This window comes from Petromyzon marinus, chromosome 3 (genome assembly GCF_048934315.1).
Source record: "Petromyzon marinus isolate PM22_M1 ecotype Great Lakes invasive population chromosome 3, UKy_Petmar_22M1.pri1.0, whole genome shotgun sequence".
In the NCBI taxonomy this organism is placed as follows: Eukaryota; Metazoa; Chordata; class Hyperoartia; order Petromyzontiformes; family Petromyzontidae; genus Petromyzon; species Petromyzon marinus.
This window is the reverse complement of record NC_133669.1, coordinates 13,597,953-13,616,982: the sequence shown is the minus strand read 5'-3', so window position 1 is coordinate 13,616,982 and position 19,030 is coordinate 13,597,953. Positions and strand designations below refer to the sequence as shown.

The window sequence follows — 19,030 nt, the reverse complement described above, 5'->3', positions numbered from 1 at the left end:
GATTCCAATGCACACGCATCCAGGGTCACTCCTAGAAAAAGGATCAACTCACAGTCCTACTAAACTAAGTTTTATTTTACCAGGTAAGCCCCACTAAGCTATATAGCTCTTTTTCAGAAGCGACCTGGTCACAATTTATAGCGCAACGAAGTGGCTTATCACGTGGAAATTTATAGCAGCCAAATGCTAAATCTGGAGGGAAAACACGGAACAGTTGGAGAAAAATCCTTGCGACCACAGAGAGAGAAACACTGCAAACATTATGGGACCTCCTTTGCCAGTACCACAATATGATAATAGGGGTTCCCCCTTTTGTTATAGCAACAAAACAGGTGGTACGATGTTAAAACACCAAACTGAAACCTTTTACAAGGAATCATGTCTGCATTAACCACAATGCTTGTGTTCAGAATGCAAACAAAAAAAATACTCTGATAATATATGATGCATTGTCCTTGAAACTGATTGGTCCACACCAGAGATAGCTTTCTTTAGAGCCCCGTCTCAAAAAGGCGTCCTCTGGTCTAGCCAGAAGCGCCAAAAGGCGTCCTCTGGACTAACACCGTTTGAGACGAGGCTCAAAAGAAAGCTGTCTCTGGTGTGGACCAATCAGTTTTAAGGACAATGCATATATTATCAGAGTATGTTTTTGGTTTGCATTTTGACCACGAGCATTGAGGTTAATGCAGACATGATTCCTTGTAAAAGTTTCAGTTTGGTGTTTTAACATCTTAACACCTGTTTTGTTGCCAGAAAAAAGGAGAAACCCCTATTATCAAACACTGCAAACTCCAAATATAGAGGCATCAGGGTCGGGATCGAACCCACGACCTCCTGTATACCAGACGAGGTAGTTCACATCTCGTCACCGCGGGGGCCCAAGATGTACAACCCTTTCACACAACTCAAATCGCACTCTTTCACACACACACACAACTCGGCACAGTCACACAACTCAAATCACACACACACACAATTCACAGCGCAGTCACAACTCAAACCACACACATAAAAAGCTCGTAACATTCTCAGTATTGCAACCAAACACACCCACCACGGATATGAACAACCCTGGCAAGAGACCCCGAGTGCCCTTATTCCGCAGCTGCTATACTATCGTACTGCAAGAATAAAATCATGAATTATCCCCGGAAAAGGGGAGTGTGAATGTGGATGGACATTGTGGGGAATTCCCCAACATCATGTGACATCCTCCACTACATAAGGGCGCGCACGTAGAGAGAGAGCGCGCGGTGGCTCTGGAGGAAGTGAAAGTGCGTGTCTGTAGCACGCAGTGCAAGCACACAAGAGCAGCAAGACAGAGAAGCAAGAGAGTTCAGTGCACGTTGCAGCAATTAAGCAGCGACCAACAGAACGCACTGCAATTCACTTTGCAACAGCCGTCACGATGCTGCCGATGAGCCGAGGTGGATGCAGACGTCCCCGCTTGCCTGCAGGTAGGCGCCAACACAACTTTCAGCGCACGCATGCTCACCGTACATAAACGAGCTCAAACCACACGGAGATGAAATATTCTCTCCCAAGTCACCCGTAAACGCCTGTTGAGAGCGTGTTGGGGGAAAGTTGCCGTGAGCGAACACGCATCTTGCATTAGCGTGGTCAGCACCACGCCTCGGGTCGCCCTTGATCTTTCATGCACACCGCACCAGGCGCTCATTTAATGCCGAGTAGACCCGATATTTGTTTTGCCACTGACCTTGGCCGAATCGAACTGAGGTCGTTGTGGTTTGTGACGCGAGTTGAGTGAGCCACTTCGCTTTGGGGCTCCCATCAGCACCACCGCCACCACCACCGTCGCGAAACCAAGTCGCGACACTCTCACACACACCGTTCTAAAGACACAAACCCTCCTGATACAACACGTAGGCTTTCGCGACCATAGTAAAGGTTTTTTGTTGTTGTTGCGTTAGATCGCGGAAAATATTCATGTGGCGTTAACCCACCACGACCGCATGACAGACGCCAATTGGTAGGGGTTTGTAGGGGTTGTCAAGTAAAGATGGTTCTCGACACCGCAAGCGAAATGTCGTACGCAAATTGTAAAATGTGGATTTACTCTCCAACACACTGCATTTTCTGAAGTAGTAACTCATTGGCACGTTTCGTGTACGTGACAAATCTTACGAGTCGGGTGTGTCGGGTGGTAGTGGGTTAACGACACAATCATAGAAACGCGATCTAACCCAAAAACCTTTATTATGAATCCCCCATTTGAGCATTTAACAGACTTGGGGCAAGTGCTGTTAGCAAGCACCTGTTGAATATATACACACACACGACCAACAGCACACACATTCTGAGCACACTCAATAATTTTCTACGTAAGCAAAGGTTATGAAACTATTTGCAATGGGCCAGTTTCATACACATCATGGTTTAAAGAGTCAACGTGATATACAGTAGTTGTGAATGTCATGCGAATATCAAACTTTGAAACTACTTCTACCTCGGTCAGATAGCATCAGTTGTAGAAGTTTACAGTCTTACAAATTAAAAGGCCGTTTTTGTTTACGTTATAAATTGTAATCAATGTTGTTTATGAGGGGTGGATATACTTTTGGAGATTAGGTCTTAAAGTAAACATGATAACGATACTTCTGTGTGTTCTATTTTAGTGTTATTGAAGCATAAGGAAACTGGGGTTCTATTGCGATGTAAAAATAACAGAGGTGTTATATTACAGTTCAACAGGGTACATAGTGAGGTAATAACACAATCCGAATTGTCTAATATTAGATTTAAACATCCTAAAACATCAAAATGCATTCCCCATATCAAATCCTAGTTTACACTACACCTTTACACAATGGGCCTCCTCATCGTGTGCATTGAGATAAGGATGGCCACATTCTCTCAACTCCTTGAAACTCCTTGAGTTGGTGGTCGAAACATCAAAATATCCATACACATTTAGTTCTTTTAACTCTGTGGTCTGGATACGAGCTCTTGTACACGCAATGTTCATCTTTCTTTGTGTCTTGTCAAATCTATTCGCCAGATGTTTGCTGATTGCCTTCTCACTGCTGCGTCATCTCGCTTGAATCCGCCAGGGAACGTGTCACGTAGCCAAGTTAAATATATATTTGTGTCCAGACACTGCTGCCTTACAGAACGTGTTGCATTGCATCTTCGTAGGAAATATAAAATTGCCGTCGTGTGCGGCGGTTAGCACGCTGGCATTTCGATCCCGCCTCAGTCCACCCAGCAAGTGTTATTTATCTTCTTGGTTCTTTCGGTAAAGTCACGTAGAAGGGAAGTAATACATTAATATTTAATGTGTAATTTGTATTACTTTATTATTTCCCTTCTACGTGACTTTACCGAAAGAACCAAGAAGATGAATCCCTGCAGTCACGAAAGCTTTAAATCGAAATTTACGTGTAATTTAGTCGATCGGCAGGTCACGTGTGGTGGATTAAAGTGTGAGTAACTCTCCGTCTCTTCCAAGACATCTGGCTAGCGTGGAAGAGTAGTGGTGGCTTCTGTGCCAGGCAGTGGCTTGCACCATTACCCTTTTTTATCTTTCATGCCAGGGGATTAAACAGGCGACTTCTGGATTGCCAACTCAGCCTGCCGACCATTGCACCATCACAACAAAAGGCATCTTTATAACTGCACACAGCCTTTTTTTCTTATTTTTAAATGGCTGGGCATGGAAATTGGAATAGAAAGAATGTTGGGTACCTTGGTTATCTATGCATTTATCATCACAGCCCCTTTGCGTCGTCAATCTGGCACGTGCAAGCATGACAGTGTATGGAAAGATTATTGTATCTGTATATTCCTATGACTTTGTTTTTGCGGGTTTGTGCGCGAAACATTTTTTGTCATGTTAACAGTACATGCCCACGGAATACAAATGATAGGAAACATAAAAAAACAAACTGACGTTAGGTCGTTGAATCAACTAGTGATTAAATTCGGTGGGCAAGTTTCTGAAATCAATCTCACCTGATGACGGACACTTGTGTTGCGACCGAAACGTCGTGCTCTTTTATTATTTTATTTTTTCAATTTTTTTTTTCTATCTACGTGACTTTACCGAAAGAACCAGAGAGTATTTTTTTTAAAAGCATAATTACAGTGTTGGAAACACATGATTCCAATACATATTCAAGTGATATGAATATTTGTGTTTATGCAATGCCGATATTTAATAATACTGTACTGTAATAACATGTAACTTAAAGGAGTAGTGCACAGTGACGGTGATTACACAAGTGTCCATGTATGGCTCAGAGTTCTGGGAAAGAAACATGGTCTGGAACACATAAGGGTGACAGAGATGATATTGCTGAGATAGATTTGTGAAGTCAGTTGAAGATAGCATGTGAGCAACACAGAAGTAGCACGAGTAAAATTAATATCATCGAGAGAGGAGAAGTTGAGTGAGAATAGACAGATATGGTTGTAACATATGAAAGTTTAGTAAAAGAGAGAGAATGGCAGAGCAAAGAAGACATGACGAGAATTTGTCAACGGGGGGTCATGAGAGCATGCGGTAGCGTTACTGTGGTGATGGCTATAGATCGAAGACTGGAGAGAGTCGATTCAGAAAGTAATCTGCACTTAATGAGATAAATACTAAGAAGAATAACTTATTAACATAAACACTACAAAAGTACTGTTGTGTACTAGACCAATTTCCTAAGAGTAAAATTTATTCGAAATCTGGAAATTGTTGCCACCCGCAAACATTGTTATTATACAGGCATGATGTAACACTGCATCAGCGAGCAAACCTTTCCATTTTCCTCGTCAATGTTTTGACAGAATCAAAAGAACACAAACGCAAATCGTAATCGAATTGCGTTCGTGTTCTGCTGCTCATGAAAATTGTCCCAGTAATTTTTTATAAGAGTTGGAGCGGTTATCGAGTTGCACGGTGAACCTGGACACCTCTTGTGCCGTGGTGGCGAGATGTTAACTACCTCGCCTGGTATACAGGAGGTCGTGGGTTCAATCGCTGACCATGACACCTGTATTATTTGGAGTTTGCGTATTCTCCCCGTGGTCACGAGGATTTTTTTCCGGGTCCTCCGGTTTTTCCCTCCACATTTACAAACATGCGTTCAGAGTATTTGGCTGCTATACATTCCCACATGATAAGCCATTTACTTTGTTGCACAATCATTTGTGGCCAGGTCGCTTCTGAAAAAAAAGCTATATAGTTCAGTGGGCCTTACCTGGTAAAATAAAAAGTTTCGTTTAGCTTGATGCCCATCCATAGCTAACACCACTTGCAAGTGATATTGGAACCTTCACCCCCTTTGCCAACACCCACTGACTATTTGGGTGGAGTATGGTCAACAACTGTTCCTCCGATTAGCACGATTGGTTAGGTATGGTGCGAAAGAAGTTCAACATACATACAACAAAACGATATAGTGTGGGGATGGCCTTCATCTATTGGTGGACTGAGAATGTCTATAATAAATTCATTTTAAAATTAAACATTATTTGGTGATGCTGCGTTGGCAGTGGTGCAGAGCCACATTTAACAAAACACTCAACGCTTTCATCAATAATGCTTTGGCCTTAAAATAAAAAAAATATATAATAGGTAATATTTTGGTCAATGGCCCTTCCTTAGCACATAGAGAGGCCACTAGAGAGAGAGTCAAGACTGCACTTTACACCCTTGAGCCTGGTGGGAATTCCATTAAAAAAAATGTTTTCTCATAACCAGTATTAAATTGGCATATGAACAGCCACCTCATAGTAGCTCTTGGTTAACAGACAACCCCCTTCAATGACCAGAGTATTACTAAACGAATTTATGTTTTAATATGATGAATATTAATAACTCACAGAGTTGTATGTATGTATGTTGAATTTCTTTCGCACCATACATAGCCAACCGTGCTAATCGGAGGTGCGGGGGAAGGACAGGAAAACATGTTGTGGGAAAAACCACGCCTTTTATAGTTCACAGAGTGAAAGGGGCATTTTTAATGTTTTGACTGCATTCCGAATGTTGGAAATACCAGATTTTGTCCAGATTTCACCCCAGCTCTAGATTATACTGCCGTTGTATTTTATCATACCTGCCTTAAAAACGTAGATGCTATCTACACTCTCTGAAGGTTTCTCTTATAGTGTGTCTACATAACAAAATCACTGCCACGTGTATGAAAACCTGATATGGCTTTCCCCCACATTAGGAGGTTGGCTCACCGGGTGCCCAATATCTATGTACACATGTATACATGAAACCCAAACAGACGCACTGCCTTCCAGACACAGAACTGCTTTAACATGGAACAATCTGCCAAACACACTAAAATGTGCCAATAGTCTCTACCTATTTATATGTCATTAAAACTCACTCGCACGCCATTTTTAACTGTCATGGCTAGGTTACATTCAATGCGAACCGGCGGTGTGCACCACTTAATTATGTATGTGCTTGACTGCGTGTGATAGTCATTGCAAAAAATCCATACTGTGCAATTTATAGATTATAAATGTCGTTACTTGTTAGCTACGCAAGTGTCAGTTAACACGCGGGACACTTTTGGTGGAAAAAAAAATATTCAGAAAATATTTCTATAACTAGACCAGTCGACCAAAACTCTGTTTCTCTTTTTATGTGGTGAGATGTTAACTACCTTGCCAAGATATTTGGAGTTTGCATGTTCTCCCCGTGGTCACGTAGAGTGTTCACCACGTTGTCCGGTTCCCCCCACCCCCCACACACACATTTAGAAACAGGCGTTTCGAGTGTTTGGCTGCTATAAATGTCCACAAAGGCCACTTCGTTGAGCTATCATTTATGGCCAGGTCGCTTCTGAAAAATAGCTATATAGCTTCATGGGCCTTACCTGGTAAGATAAAAAAAATAGCCCGTCATTTGTTGGAAAATACATGCAAACAAACGATTCAAGTGTCATCTCTGGGATCCGACGGGGAGTGGTTCTGTGGTTGGATGGAAAGTTCTGAGCGACAGCTGAGCCAGCCACAGTGCTGCACAGGATTTTCCCGGGTTCATTTTGGATATATTTGTACGGGAAATTCCTCTTGACGAGCAAAAAAAAAGGTGGCAATTGTGTGGTGTTTGGCCTCAGTCATCTACACATTCTGTTTTCATTCTATCATTGCTGCTTGCAGCCTACATTCCTGTGGACGTTTTTTCACATACACTGTACAGTAGTACTTATTATTGCAGAGTAGAAAATAGTGCAGTCAATTGAAAGATGCTACTACAGATTGAAGCAAAATAAACGGTCCCAGCAACGATGAGTATTTAAATCTCTAGAATGCCAAATTTTGATGAATGTCTTAACCTGTGAGACAATGGATCACAGTAAACACAGAACGTTGGGCCAAAGTTAGTCCAATGGTTTCAACCACATACCAACGTTGGCTCAACATTGCACATTTACTTGGTGAAGCCCTTTGGCTGTCCACAGGACACACATTTGCACATCGTCTTTACCAGCTGCAGGAACGTGACGCTCTCGTGCGTTTTGCAGCCACTGGACAACCCATCCTTAAATGAGTGCTTATACGTTTTACATGAATTAAGCAAAATGCCTTTTTTTTACAAATTGTCGATGTTCCACAGACTTTTCATGCATAAAGTTGAATACTGTATGTGATGATAAACAGATAAATATTCCCCCCCCACCTCCTCCAAATCCGGACTGACCTCTTCTGCTATCAAACCAGACATGCTGAAGGCAATGGTACGCAACACACAAAACTGTCACAGCAAGCGGTGGGCGGACAGATTTGTTCGGATGGCTTTGGGGTTTTGAATGCAGCGACTGCGTATCTATTTGCGGGTTGTACCACGTGTTGTTTGGCACGATCTGAATCAAGTGGCCTCCTTGTCGAGCCCGTGGTCTCTCGGAGCAGACGAGGCAAACGACAATTCTCTGTCGCAGCTCCAGTCGCTGCACATCGGCGTCATTGCCTTAAAACTTTTCTCTTAATGTACGTCCAATTAGTGCGCGTTTACAATTTTCTGAATGAATTAACGACGTCTGATGTTTCGCTGCATGTGCTGATGGAGCTTATTTAAATATATATTTTAAAAAGTGTTGAAAATAGGATACTACGCATAAATACACTGCATTGCATTTCTATGTTTTTCAATCCGGCCATCTTTTGCTTGACAGTGGTATTGTAGAGGAGTGCCACGAGGTACGAACACGGGAAAGTGTGACTTGTGGAAAGGTCGTGCAAGGGCATGTATGATGCAACCTTGCGCAAGTCTCTCTGTGAGTGAGGGAAATTGGGGGCAGCAGGTGTGCGTGTGGGAAGACGGGGTTGGTGCCATGGGAGCACGTGCGGACTCAGAATGAAGGGGGATATAATATGAATCGATTGGCGGTAGCCCGGGTCACCGCAAAATATTGGTGGGCCGGGCTTAGTTTAAGGTTTTTTTTCTGGGAGCATCGCTGGTACTGCCACCCTGTCCTGCCTGAGGGCGACGCTGGGAGCGATGATGATGATGATGACGACGATGTCGATCCTGCCGGCACGACCGTGACCGCCGGCCGTACCAAGAGAGCACCTGGTGCGCCATTGCCTCCCAGTGGTCTCGCTCCCAAAGACAAGGAGGGTGGCCGCCCCCGTAAGAAGCAGAACGTGCTGGGGAATGACCAGACCAGCATCCTGATGTACTTTCAAAACAAGCAATAAACAGCCGTTGCCACGCACAAATCCCCAGCGGCCCCCCGTTTTTATGGGTGTTTTGCGTACGTTTTTTTATTTCCATATTTGGCGTATCGGGCTCAGTGACATCTCCGGTCTTCATAGGCCTTCTGGTTTCGGAGTTATGGAGGTTTTCGTGACCCAGGTCACCGCCAATCGATTCAATTATAGGCAGGAGTGTGCGTGAGTTCTGGGTCGCCTTGGGGAGAGTGAAGCCGTTGGGAGAGAGAGGAACGAGGGCCTGCGTGGACGACATCCCAGCCGCCGCCGAAGAAGGGCTCGAGATGTGGAGGTCTCACCTCGCCGCCGGGCGGTGTTGGATGATCCCCCGCCCCGGGCAGACGAGGGGGTAGACAAAGTGGAGCCGTACAAGGGCGTGGATAGCTGAAGGGATGTCCGCGTAATGGACAGAGTTCTGATGTGCGCCATAATGGGTGTAAGTGTCGAGTGCAGAGAGTGAGTGTATAGTAGCCAGAGTGTGTATGAGTGTGAATAAACGGCAAGCAGCCTTAAGTAAGAATCCTCGTCTCCGTCTGGTTCTACATTTACCCTTGGTGTCAATAAGTACTATTCTACAGTATCATGGTGTTGAGAAGCGGTTGAATTTAGATGCGATATAGATCCCAAATGTATTGTAGGGGTGAGTAATTTACATACCCCACTAAAATAATAGGGAATCATGATAGAGAAAACATTGTATTTCAAGCCTCAACACATTTGCCACCAAAACTCAATGCAAGAATTCAACATTTGAACATTCAATATTCAGTCAGCTGTTAAGAAAAAAGTTAGAGGGTCATTATAAATCAGTAGGACATCTATAAATGTATCACTCTGTATGATGAATGGTATTAAGGATATTGATTCGCAAATTGATGTAACATGAAGTTGGTTTGACATACTTTCTTACCTATCTCGTCTATAATTCATCAGACTTTATACGTTTCTGTTCTAAAGAGAAAATGTAGGTGATTTTTAAAAAAAGTGTTGATTTTGGGCGTAACTGTAATTTAGGTGAAGTTTTGGGACTTTTGTGTGCAGCAGTGGGCATCACGATCAGCTGATATGTAAGACTAAATAAATGATGACACTCAAAGATAATTTCCACGTCAACTTTTTTATAACTTGATTTTTGTTCATGTTTTAAAAAGTACCTGCTCAATATAATAACAATTACCGTCGAAGGGACACAACGCAAGAAAACACGACGTAATATTTGTACCTCGGGCTGTTCTTGAAGCAGCTAGACATGAACATTATGAAGTAAAGCAGAGAGAAAAAAAGCAGGGTGGAGTGCCTTTGAGAAGTGGAACATGATAATGAAAAGAAGCAAACCAATGTATCTGAAGAATACCATTTCTTTAATCAGTACACACTGTTGTCTTTGACATTAATCAGACACATGGAGGCTAAAAAAGATGGAATAAAAGTTGAACATTCCGTAAAGAAGCTTGAAGACATGCATGCTTGTTATTACACTGAGAGACAGACAACTGGCATGCCGATCTTGAAGCAAAGACAAGGCAGAACTCATTTTGACAACTAAGACAATTGAATGGGCTTGGGCAGGATGCATGGCTGGGTGGGGATGATGGCCGACCCATGAGACTGTTGACCGAATGGCAGCCAAAGGAGAGAATGCGTCCAAGAGGACGACCACCACAGAGATGTGGAGATGAGATCGGTTCATGTGCGGGGATGAGAAGGATGGCAGCAGCACTGGGCCACGAGGGATGGCGTCAGCATCGATAAACATTTCAAGATTATAATAATGATGGAGAACGCTTTCCTGTTTTTTACTTGTGCTTTTAAATATTTATTTGAGTAAAAATTTCGATTTAAAGCTTTCGTGACTGCAATGATTCATCTTCTTTGGTTCTTTCGGTAAAGTCACGTAGAATGAGAATAAACTAATAAATTGAAACGTCGTGAGAATATTATTGTGTTATTTTATTTTATCAATTTATTATTTTATTCTCATTCTACGTGACTTTACCGAAAGAACCAAAGAAGATGAGTAAAAATTGGCCAAAGGTAACAAATAACGTAATAGGATTACAAAAATATCCTTCATGTTTGTGTTGCATGTGGAAGCAATGGTTTAACAAAATTGTATTTTTTACCAACTGGTAAAATATATTTTTATTCTAACCCTAACAAAAAAAACCTCGATTAAAATACTTTTTTCTAATCCATGTTTTAACTTTAGATATTTTATACATTAAAACATCGAATCCATGTAACGTTATGTTGAATAGGTAAAAAGAGATCACACATTATCGTAATAATATACACTGTAACATACATGAATAATTGGCATACGAAAATAATGTGTCATGTAATCTAATAATTTGTCTTTTTCCTTCCCCACAGCACTTTGCACTCTCCTCCTACTACAGTACCAGCAAGTGCCTGGTACGAACGCTCATCCTGCCAATGAAGATGATTCTAATAATCTGGAAATGATTGAGGGCATTATATCGATGCCCAATTTTAAAAACAACATGGTAAGAATCGCTTAGCTCACTCCTACACAAGTTGTTTCACTCAATATTGTAGTTACTTCACATTGATTATTGACGTATGTGTTGAGTAATTCCAGCGTGGAACAGCAAGCAAAATACTCTCTCGAATGGCTCTCTAAAGCTCCCCCTAGTGGAGCAAGAAATGTCAGGGCCATTAGTTTTCCTTTAACAATCCAAATTTATAAAATAAAAATCTCCTTCCAAAATTAATATTCACATTTGATTTAAGCATAATAGTTGATACTAGAGAAAATATTAAGACTGAATTGGCAATGGTGTGCAGGCATAATTGAAAATCCACACTCCAAACACACGCAATTTACAGTCTTATAACACCAATTAACAGAAAAGTACTTCATATTGGAAGAAGATAAAATAGGCTGATATATCAATAGCAAACTAGACCACAGTGACACTCGGTACTTATTAACAATTGTGTATTCGGGTTGTGCTGCATGTTGTTCAGCATGATGTCCGACGTTTCGTTCCACGAGCTCAGAGCTTCTTAAGGGATTGCATTTAGTAACTCATGTACTCTCTTGAGCTGCTGAATTCAATTTCCGAAGCTCCCTGTATGTGTAGAAAAAAATGTCGGACATCACGCTGAACAGCACGTGGTAACAACGCAAAAACACAACGGAGAGCCGTCCAGCACAACCGCGAGCACCAGTGCAGTGCAGGATATGAATGATGTTCAGTGTTGAGAATGGAATTGTATACAAACTCAAATGGGTTTTGTTCAATATATAACCACAAACATTTTGTACTTTTAGATGGTATTATTTCCACTGGACTACAAGGTCGAGACAAACGTGTTGCCTGATATTAAGGCTGAGGATGAGGTGAGTCACACCATCTATAAAAGCAGAACATTTTGTATGCTGCTTACACGTATGTTTTATAACTCAATTTTAATATATCCCGTCACGCTTCGTATAATTTCACTTTTCTCATGTTATCCACTCGCCTGTAGTCCATCCATGAACATTGTAATATGCCAATAGTACGTAATGCATATGCAACTGAGGCAACATATATTGGAAGCTCGGCGGTGGAATCACGATGGCTGTGTGGAACGTCTGCTTTGCTGTCCGGCATTCACCCCAGAGAGAAGACTTTGCAAAAGTACTACAGTGTGGGAAAATAAACATTATTTCGATTCATGAGTATAATTGAATTACTGTACGTTTCATTTTTGTCATAACCAGATATGTACAACTGGATTGTCTTTCCACCTTCTGAACAACGATTTGAAACATCTAAACAGCCATCTGCATGAACAGCATCCAGTTCAGAAACACATCAACGATATTTTAGATGAAATGAGCGTCCTCGACATATTAAAGGTAAGACGCTAAGACTTGCCCGTTTATGTTCGGTGTCATGTCCAAATTTGGCAACTTTCACAAATTACTCAAAAACTACTCAATAGAGAAACCACTAAGCAACGTCGCCCCCTACTGGCAGCCGGATGTTCACCTACTAGCCAGTGCTGCACGGGGACAGCTGTCACTGGGAGGTGATGATATAACAAAAGCACCCACTCTCAGGACCCAAATAAATCAATACGGAGGTCGCTTGTTGGGTCGAGTTCAACATTTGTCACCGCCAAATGTGCATAGCGACAAACGTAATTAAAGACCTGCTGAGTGTATGAGCATTCAAGCTATACTCCAAACTCAAACTCAATTTTCTTCTGCGTAGGTTTTTTGCAGTATTTTTGCGGTGGTGCTGTATAGCTCTCCTAATACTTTCCGGTTAGTTGTGATGTTCGGAATTGTGTGCGACGTATCAGTCATGTCCGAAGGACGGGTGTGCTGCTTGTTACTGTATGTTGCTAATAAGAGGTGCGGGGGTGGACAACAAACTATATCAACATGCTATGATTAATGAGCTAATCGATTAGCACGGTTGGCTACATACAGTGCGAAAAAAAAGTTCAACACGCATTCACGCATACATAAGAGCTGTAATAATCCCAGCTAAAAAACGTGAATTCGTTTTTTTTTACTGCCAGTCATGGAGTTGAAAATAATAAATATTGCAGTTACGGTACACTGTGAGCGAATATTTGGTTAAACAATGTTTTTGTTCCTCAGAAAATCACCAAGAGTTACAGCAAGACAAAGATATCTCCTTCAGAACTTATTTACAAATTACAATCGGTTTTAGGCTATTTGAAGAAATATAAAGCTGATTTTAAAACATTCCAAAATCATTTAGAGTCCTGCATATTCCTACATCATACTGAAAAACCGACAGTGGCAGGTAACACACATATTTCATTATCCACTGCCACGTATTCAGACGAGACTTTGACCACCAACACCTCCATGTATTTAGACAATCAACACGAAACCACAGCTGCTCGTGGTTTAGACCAGAGCGTCACTATTGGCACTTTCAATCGTGTACGCAACATGTTCACCAATTCCATGGCTTTAGACGAAGTGAACGCGACATCCAATGCGACAGCCCAGGCCATAGCCAACATCACCTCCAGCGCAGTGTCCCATAGGGAGGTGGCCACCCCACCCATGGAGACAAACTCCACGGGTTCCTATGCCTCTGACTCGACTCTCTTGACCTCATTCGTCACTCGCGTTACTGCATCGACAAATAATGAACGCATTGACCTCGACAGCACGACGGTGAGCGGGCACTCAGTAGATTCTACCCAGACTGGTACGGGCGGTGCAACTGTTGCACCGTCGAAAGTTACTTCAGACGGCGATCTGAATCTCGGCACATCTCCCGACAAGCAAGTAAATGCCACCGGCACGCCGCGCTTTATTGGAAACTTTTCGGCTGCAAGTCCGAGTGAGCCCAGCTTCTCGTCGAGCACGAAGAGGGAACAAATAGAGTCGAGCACCAGGCCGTCAAAAAACATTGCATCGCATCCCACCGAGAGCACGAGGCAAACGAGCAGAGGTACGACCACAGACCACCACCAAGCCAAGCGACCAGATGCTGTCCCCACCTTGGCAAATGGTAGCGAGCTACCCCCAAGTTCCGACAGTTATCCTCGTCCAGCAAAGCGCCACAATGGTACGGAAGCAAACAGGCATCGTGGCAAACATACGCCTTCAGACTAAATTGTTCAACACTGATTGAGATTAAGTGGTCAGAGGGGTGAATAAACGTACATATTTTTCCATTGCAGAAGGGCCACCGATCGATCCTCTTAAGCCAGCAGATCAGCGTCATCAGTGTTCCACCTCTGCAGCGAATCGCACTGTTCACACAGACACGGTCTTATTTTTGATAATGGGGATTTACATGTGGTGTTTGCAGAATGTACTAGGAGTTGCAACATTTAAAAAAAAAATCGAATGTCGTGTGTTTAATACGTTTTAATATTTTACATTGTACAGCCATCGAAAGATGTGTGAAGTTGCATTGTGGTATTACTGATGGAAAAAAAGCCTTTACCCTTTTCCGCCATGAATACAGGTGTTAAGATGTTCAAATACCAAATATACACCCTGCGCAAGGCATAAAGTCTGCATTACTCACACATACTTGTGGTAAAACATGATTTGATATAAAATATAATCATTGTCTTTGAAACTGATTGGCCTACACCAGAGAGAGCCTCATTTGTGGCCTTGTCTCATCGGTGTTAGACTAGAGATTGGCCGGCCATAGGGTGAACAGCACAAAGGGCAATGAAAATATCACAGCATTGATGATGCGGATTGAGCAGTTAAATAACGTGTGATTAATGCGGTCTTGATGCCTTGCCATAAGTGTCTATTTGGTGTTTTAGCATCTTAACACATGTATTATTTCTGACAAGGGTAACTGTTCCTTTGTCATCATTTTGATACTATCAAAGGGTCCCATGATGATAATACTATTTAGTTCAGCTAAAAGTAACATATCTTGTTCCGTGGAAACTACCAAAAATCCATGAAATAGATATTTTTTGTATCATTTTTTTTTACACAGCCAATTTTAAGTGTACAGTCATTGTCCTTTTTCAACATTGCAGTTATAAATTATTTTCTCAACCATTCTGCTAAGTAATAACCTGAACAGCTTGCATTCTCTATTCAATGCCGTAAGAATAATATTTAGTGAGCAATGACACATCTTAGGTTTAGAGTTGCAATTAAGACACTTTGTTCTATAAGTTTAAGGGGTGGAGTGATAGTACAGTGTTTATCATGCTGCACTATGAATCGGGTGATCAGAGTTAAATTCCCAGCCATAGCTATCAGCAGTGACGCGTTATATATCTGAACTGGTCTACACCGACCAGTGTGCCGTCAAACATCCTCCACGATCAATAATGGAAGATGTCATCTAGCAGCGGCTTGCCAAAGGGCAGAACAGTTTGTGAAAAATGTAAACTGTAAATTACATTTTACTTCAAATGGGTCCTATAGCTAAGACAACTGGCTATATACCGTATATGCTCACCGTAGAATGTATTGCAACATTTGGCTATCATAGCTTCGTGTTATATTCCAAAATCATTCTCAAGCATTGTTTGAGAGTGATTTTTTGATGTATGTCTTCAGCGAGATCACCGGGTGGCTCAGGTAAATGTTGAAGTGGCATTGTTGAGTTCAAATCCGGGCAGCCGCCCATGATTATCTCGAGTTCTCGAACGTGTTGAGTTGATGTTCTCAGCCTGGTCACCAATTACTGTGCATTAACTCCGACCCCATTTCAGATGTTGTTCGGCACCTAATTTGGCAAAAAAAATTCCCCCTGTGAGCATTTAAAATGCTGGTTGACTGTGATGCGATGAGCACTTCTCTCTCGCAAGGTGGATGGGAAAGTGATGCCCCCTCATAAGCAGCCATACCTACTATAATCACCCAGGAATGTCTGTCCTTAACACTCGGGATGTCACTCCACGTCGACCAGCCCCCCTCATTAATAATCATGAACAGGTGACGTCCTCCAAATGGACACCCCCCCCTCCATTAATAATCATGAGCAAGTGACGTCACTTCACATGGAGCACCCTCCCCCCTCATTAATAATCATGAGCAGGTGACGTCACTCCACATCGAATGGACCCCCTCATTAATAATCATAAGGTGACGTCCTCCAAATGGACACCCCCCCCACCAATTCATAATAATTAGCGGGTGACGTCACTCCACATGGGGGAGGGGCGAGGCGCCTCCTCCTCCCCCTCGGCGTCAACTGACAACCCTCACTACAAAGGCAGAACCCTCGCGTCACGTGATCTCACCCTCACTACAAAGGCAGAACCCTCACGTCACGTGATCTCCGTGACGCTGTTGAGACATCAAAGTAAAAAGGACGTCATGATGAACAAGGGATTATAACCTTAAAATAAAATAGGTCTGTGTCACCGCGCCCTTACAAATTGCACGCAAATTGATGCAATTAATATATCACGTCGCGGTCTGATTTTCGTTTGCAAGTTTCAGATTTACTGCAATACACACCCGTCCGGTGACAGGCAAAAGGCTCGAGTTGTTCAAATAGATTTAAGAAGCAGTTCCGTGAGATCTCTTTTCTCGGACTTCTCCAACACGGCAGGGTGAAGAAGGTTGCACTGTTGCTAATTAAAATGGACACAATACTTTATCTTTTGTGACAATTCCAAAAGCATACTTGGGATAAAACTGGGGGGGGGGGGGGGACGACGATAAACGTACACAATCAAAAAAGTAAATATAATGAAAGTTAAGCATCTCTCCTGTAATGTGCCAGTGATAAACAGGGTGGTTCAAAAACAATATTAACACTTACATGGGACTATCGTTTTTGATGGAAAAAGAATAGATAATGCACTGTAACATGATAACAAATGTATGTTAATAGCTTCAAAAAGTCAGTATACACTTGTTCGCCATCATTGTCAACACGTCTGGAATCTTCTCCAGGTGGTCTCCAGAGCCTGGAGGCAGCAGCACATTTCTTAGTGGTATTGTTGCAAATTCGCATGAGTGTTAACATCATTAGACCTCCTTTGCCAGTACCACAATATAATAATAGGGTTTTTCCCCTTTTTTCTGGCAACAAAACTGAAACCTTTTTTACAAGCATTCATGTCTGCATTAACCACAATACCTGCAGTCAAAATGCAAAAAAACATTATAATATATCCATTGTCCTTGAAACTGATTGGTCCACATCAAGGGACGGCTTTTTTTATGTAGACCAATCAGTTTCAAGGACAATGCATATATTATCATAGTATGTTTTTTTTGCATTTTGACTGCAGGTATTGTGGTTAATGCAGACATGAATCCTTGTAAAAAAGGTTTCAGTTTTGTTGCCAGAAAAAAGGGGAAAAAACCCTATTATTAAGTGTTAACATGTTTTTTAAAGCACCATGTATTTCATAAAATGTATACTTGAATTTTTTTTATCCTGTTTGTTGAGCTTCACCATTGTAAGAAATTACACCATGTTCTCTGAACTCACCAAGAGTGAAAGTAGTTTAGGGTGCAAATCATTCCAAAATCTTTGTCATTAATTATATACGTAACGAGCACTTGCAGCCATTGCTGATATTTACAATCCTTAATCATTGTCATTTACAATCACTAATAGTCATTTGCAATCGTGAATCATAATATATTATCAGTAATCATCATTTACAAACGGTACAATGTTTTGTCGTAATGAGAATGCCTGTACCATCCTATACTGTTCTTTGAATGTATTTTCTTTGTAATGTGAATGAACATTTTTTAAGGTAACGGTTGTACATATTCATGTTTTTTTTACAAACGGCATCGAAGTATGTTCCTCAAGCCATATATGGGAATTGTACTTTCGAATGTAATGCATAGAGATTTCCTCCTAATTATTTATTCTACCAAAAGTAAAGGTACAGCTTAATTAATGTGTTCGCAGAAAGGCAATTTGAACCACATTTTTGTTGCATAAAACTGGTCAAATCACCATTCTGCTTTGTGAATGTGTTTTTTTATGATTCAAACGTGCTTTTTTAATGTCTGATACTTTGGCTGAAATATCGATGCAAACGGTGTACTGTAATCTATCTATATATAAAAGCCAAAAATGGTCTGTGGGTTTGTGTGTGGCATTGTGTGTGTTCGCGCGCTTGGGAAGGATTTGGCTCTCCAACGGTGGGGTTTACGTTAAATAAAAAATAGCCAGGTACCATGCCGTAAGCCCCGCCGTGAGCAAGCACTATTCCTTTTTCACATCCGTCAACTTTGAATTAGTTTCATTAGCGATTTTGTGCGATTTTTGCGTGCTATTTATTTATTTATGACGTGCGCACGACCATACCAACTCACGCGCTTTTGGTGGGGGGGACGGCCCATGCCAAGTCGCACGCCTTCGGTGGGAGTGAGGGGGACATTTTCTTTCGCGTTACAAATGCTATAAAATACACAACGCTGAGCTTAAATCTTCACTGTATGTCCCCCCCCCACCCCGATGCGTGCAGTTACTACTATATACAGTCGCTAGATGCTATCACTTTTGGCCGTAGATATTACTGCAGAGCGGCCGGGGAGATCGTGGCTGGTGGGGGGGGGTCAGGGGTAGCAGCCCAACCCCAGCCTGCAAAGGTGCCACCTCAGCCAGCTGGGCAATCTAGGCGAGGCCAGAGGCTCTGCACGGGACTAGGCCTCACCACGCCACTCTCAGGTGAGTACTTTGTGCTATAGTCGATAAATACTGCTATAGTTAGCATGTACTACTGTAGTGATAGCATGTACCACCACAGTCGGTATGCACTGCTGGAATCATAGCAGGTACCACCACAGTATGCACTGCTGCAGTGAAAGCAGGTACCACCACAGTATGCACTGCTGCAGTGAAAGCAGGTACCACCACAGTATGCACTGCTGTAA

The 19,030-nt window shown here is 42.2% G+C and overlaps 1 protein-coding gene across 2 annotated transcripts; it reads left to right on the top strand.

The window, feature by feature from the left end:
* Nucleotides 1–803: 803 nt before the first annotated feature.
* Nucleotides 804–18,233, top strand: LOC116954146 (uncharacterized). Of its 2 annotated transcripts, XM_032974616.2 has the most exons (6): nucleotides 804–1,457; nucleotides 11,056–11,189; nucleotides 11,981–12,049; nucleotides 12,416–12,553; nucleotides 13,307–14,255; nucleotides 14,371–18,233. In XM_032974616.2, exons 1-6 carry the CDS (start codon nucleotides 1,409–1,411, stop codon nucleotides 14,562–14,564), a joined length of 1,533 nt encoding a protein of 510 aa, XP_032830507.2. In that variant the 5' UTR covers nucleotides 804–1,408; the 3' UTR covers nucleotides 14,565–18,233. The 2 variants fall into 2 exon arrangements, with proteins under 2 accessions (XP_032830507.2, XP_032830515.2); XM_032974624.2 differs by having other exon boundaries at nucleotides 807–1,457; nucleotides 13,307–18,233.
* Nucleotides 18,234–19,030: the final 797 nt, after the last annotated feature.

Coding starts and splice junctions, on each gene's coding strand:
- LOC116954146 (XM_032974616.2), top strand. CDS start 1,409: ATGCTGCCGATGAGCCGAGGTGGATGCAGACGTCCCCGCTTGCCTGCA. Junction 1,458..11,055: donor ACGTCCCCGCTTGCCTGCAG/GTAGGCGCCAAC, acceptor CCTTCCCCACAG/CACTTTGCACTCTCCTCCTA. Junction 11,190..11,980: donor CCAATTTTAAAAACAACATG/GTAAGAATCGCT, acceptor TTGTACTTTTAG/ATGGTATTATTTCCACTGGA.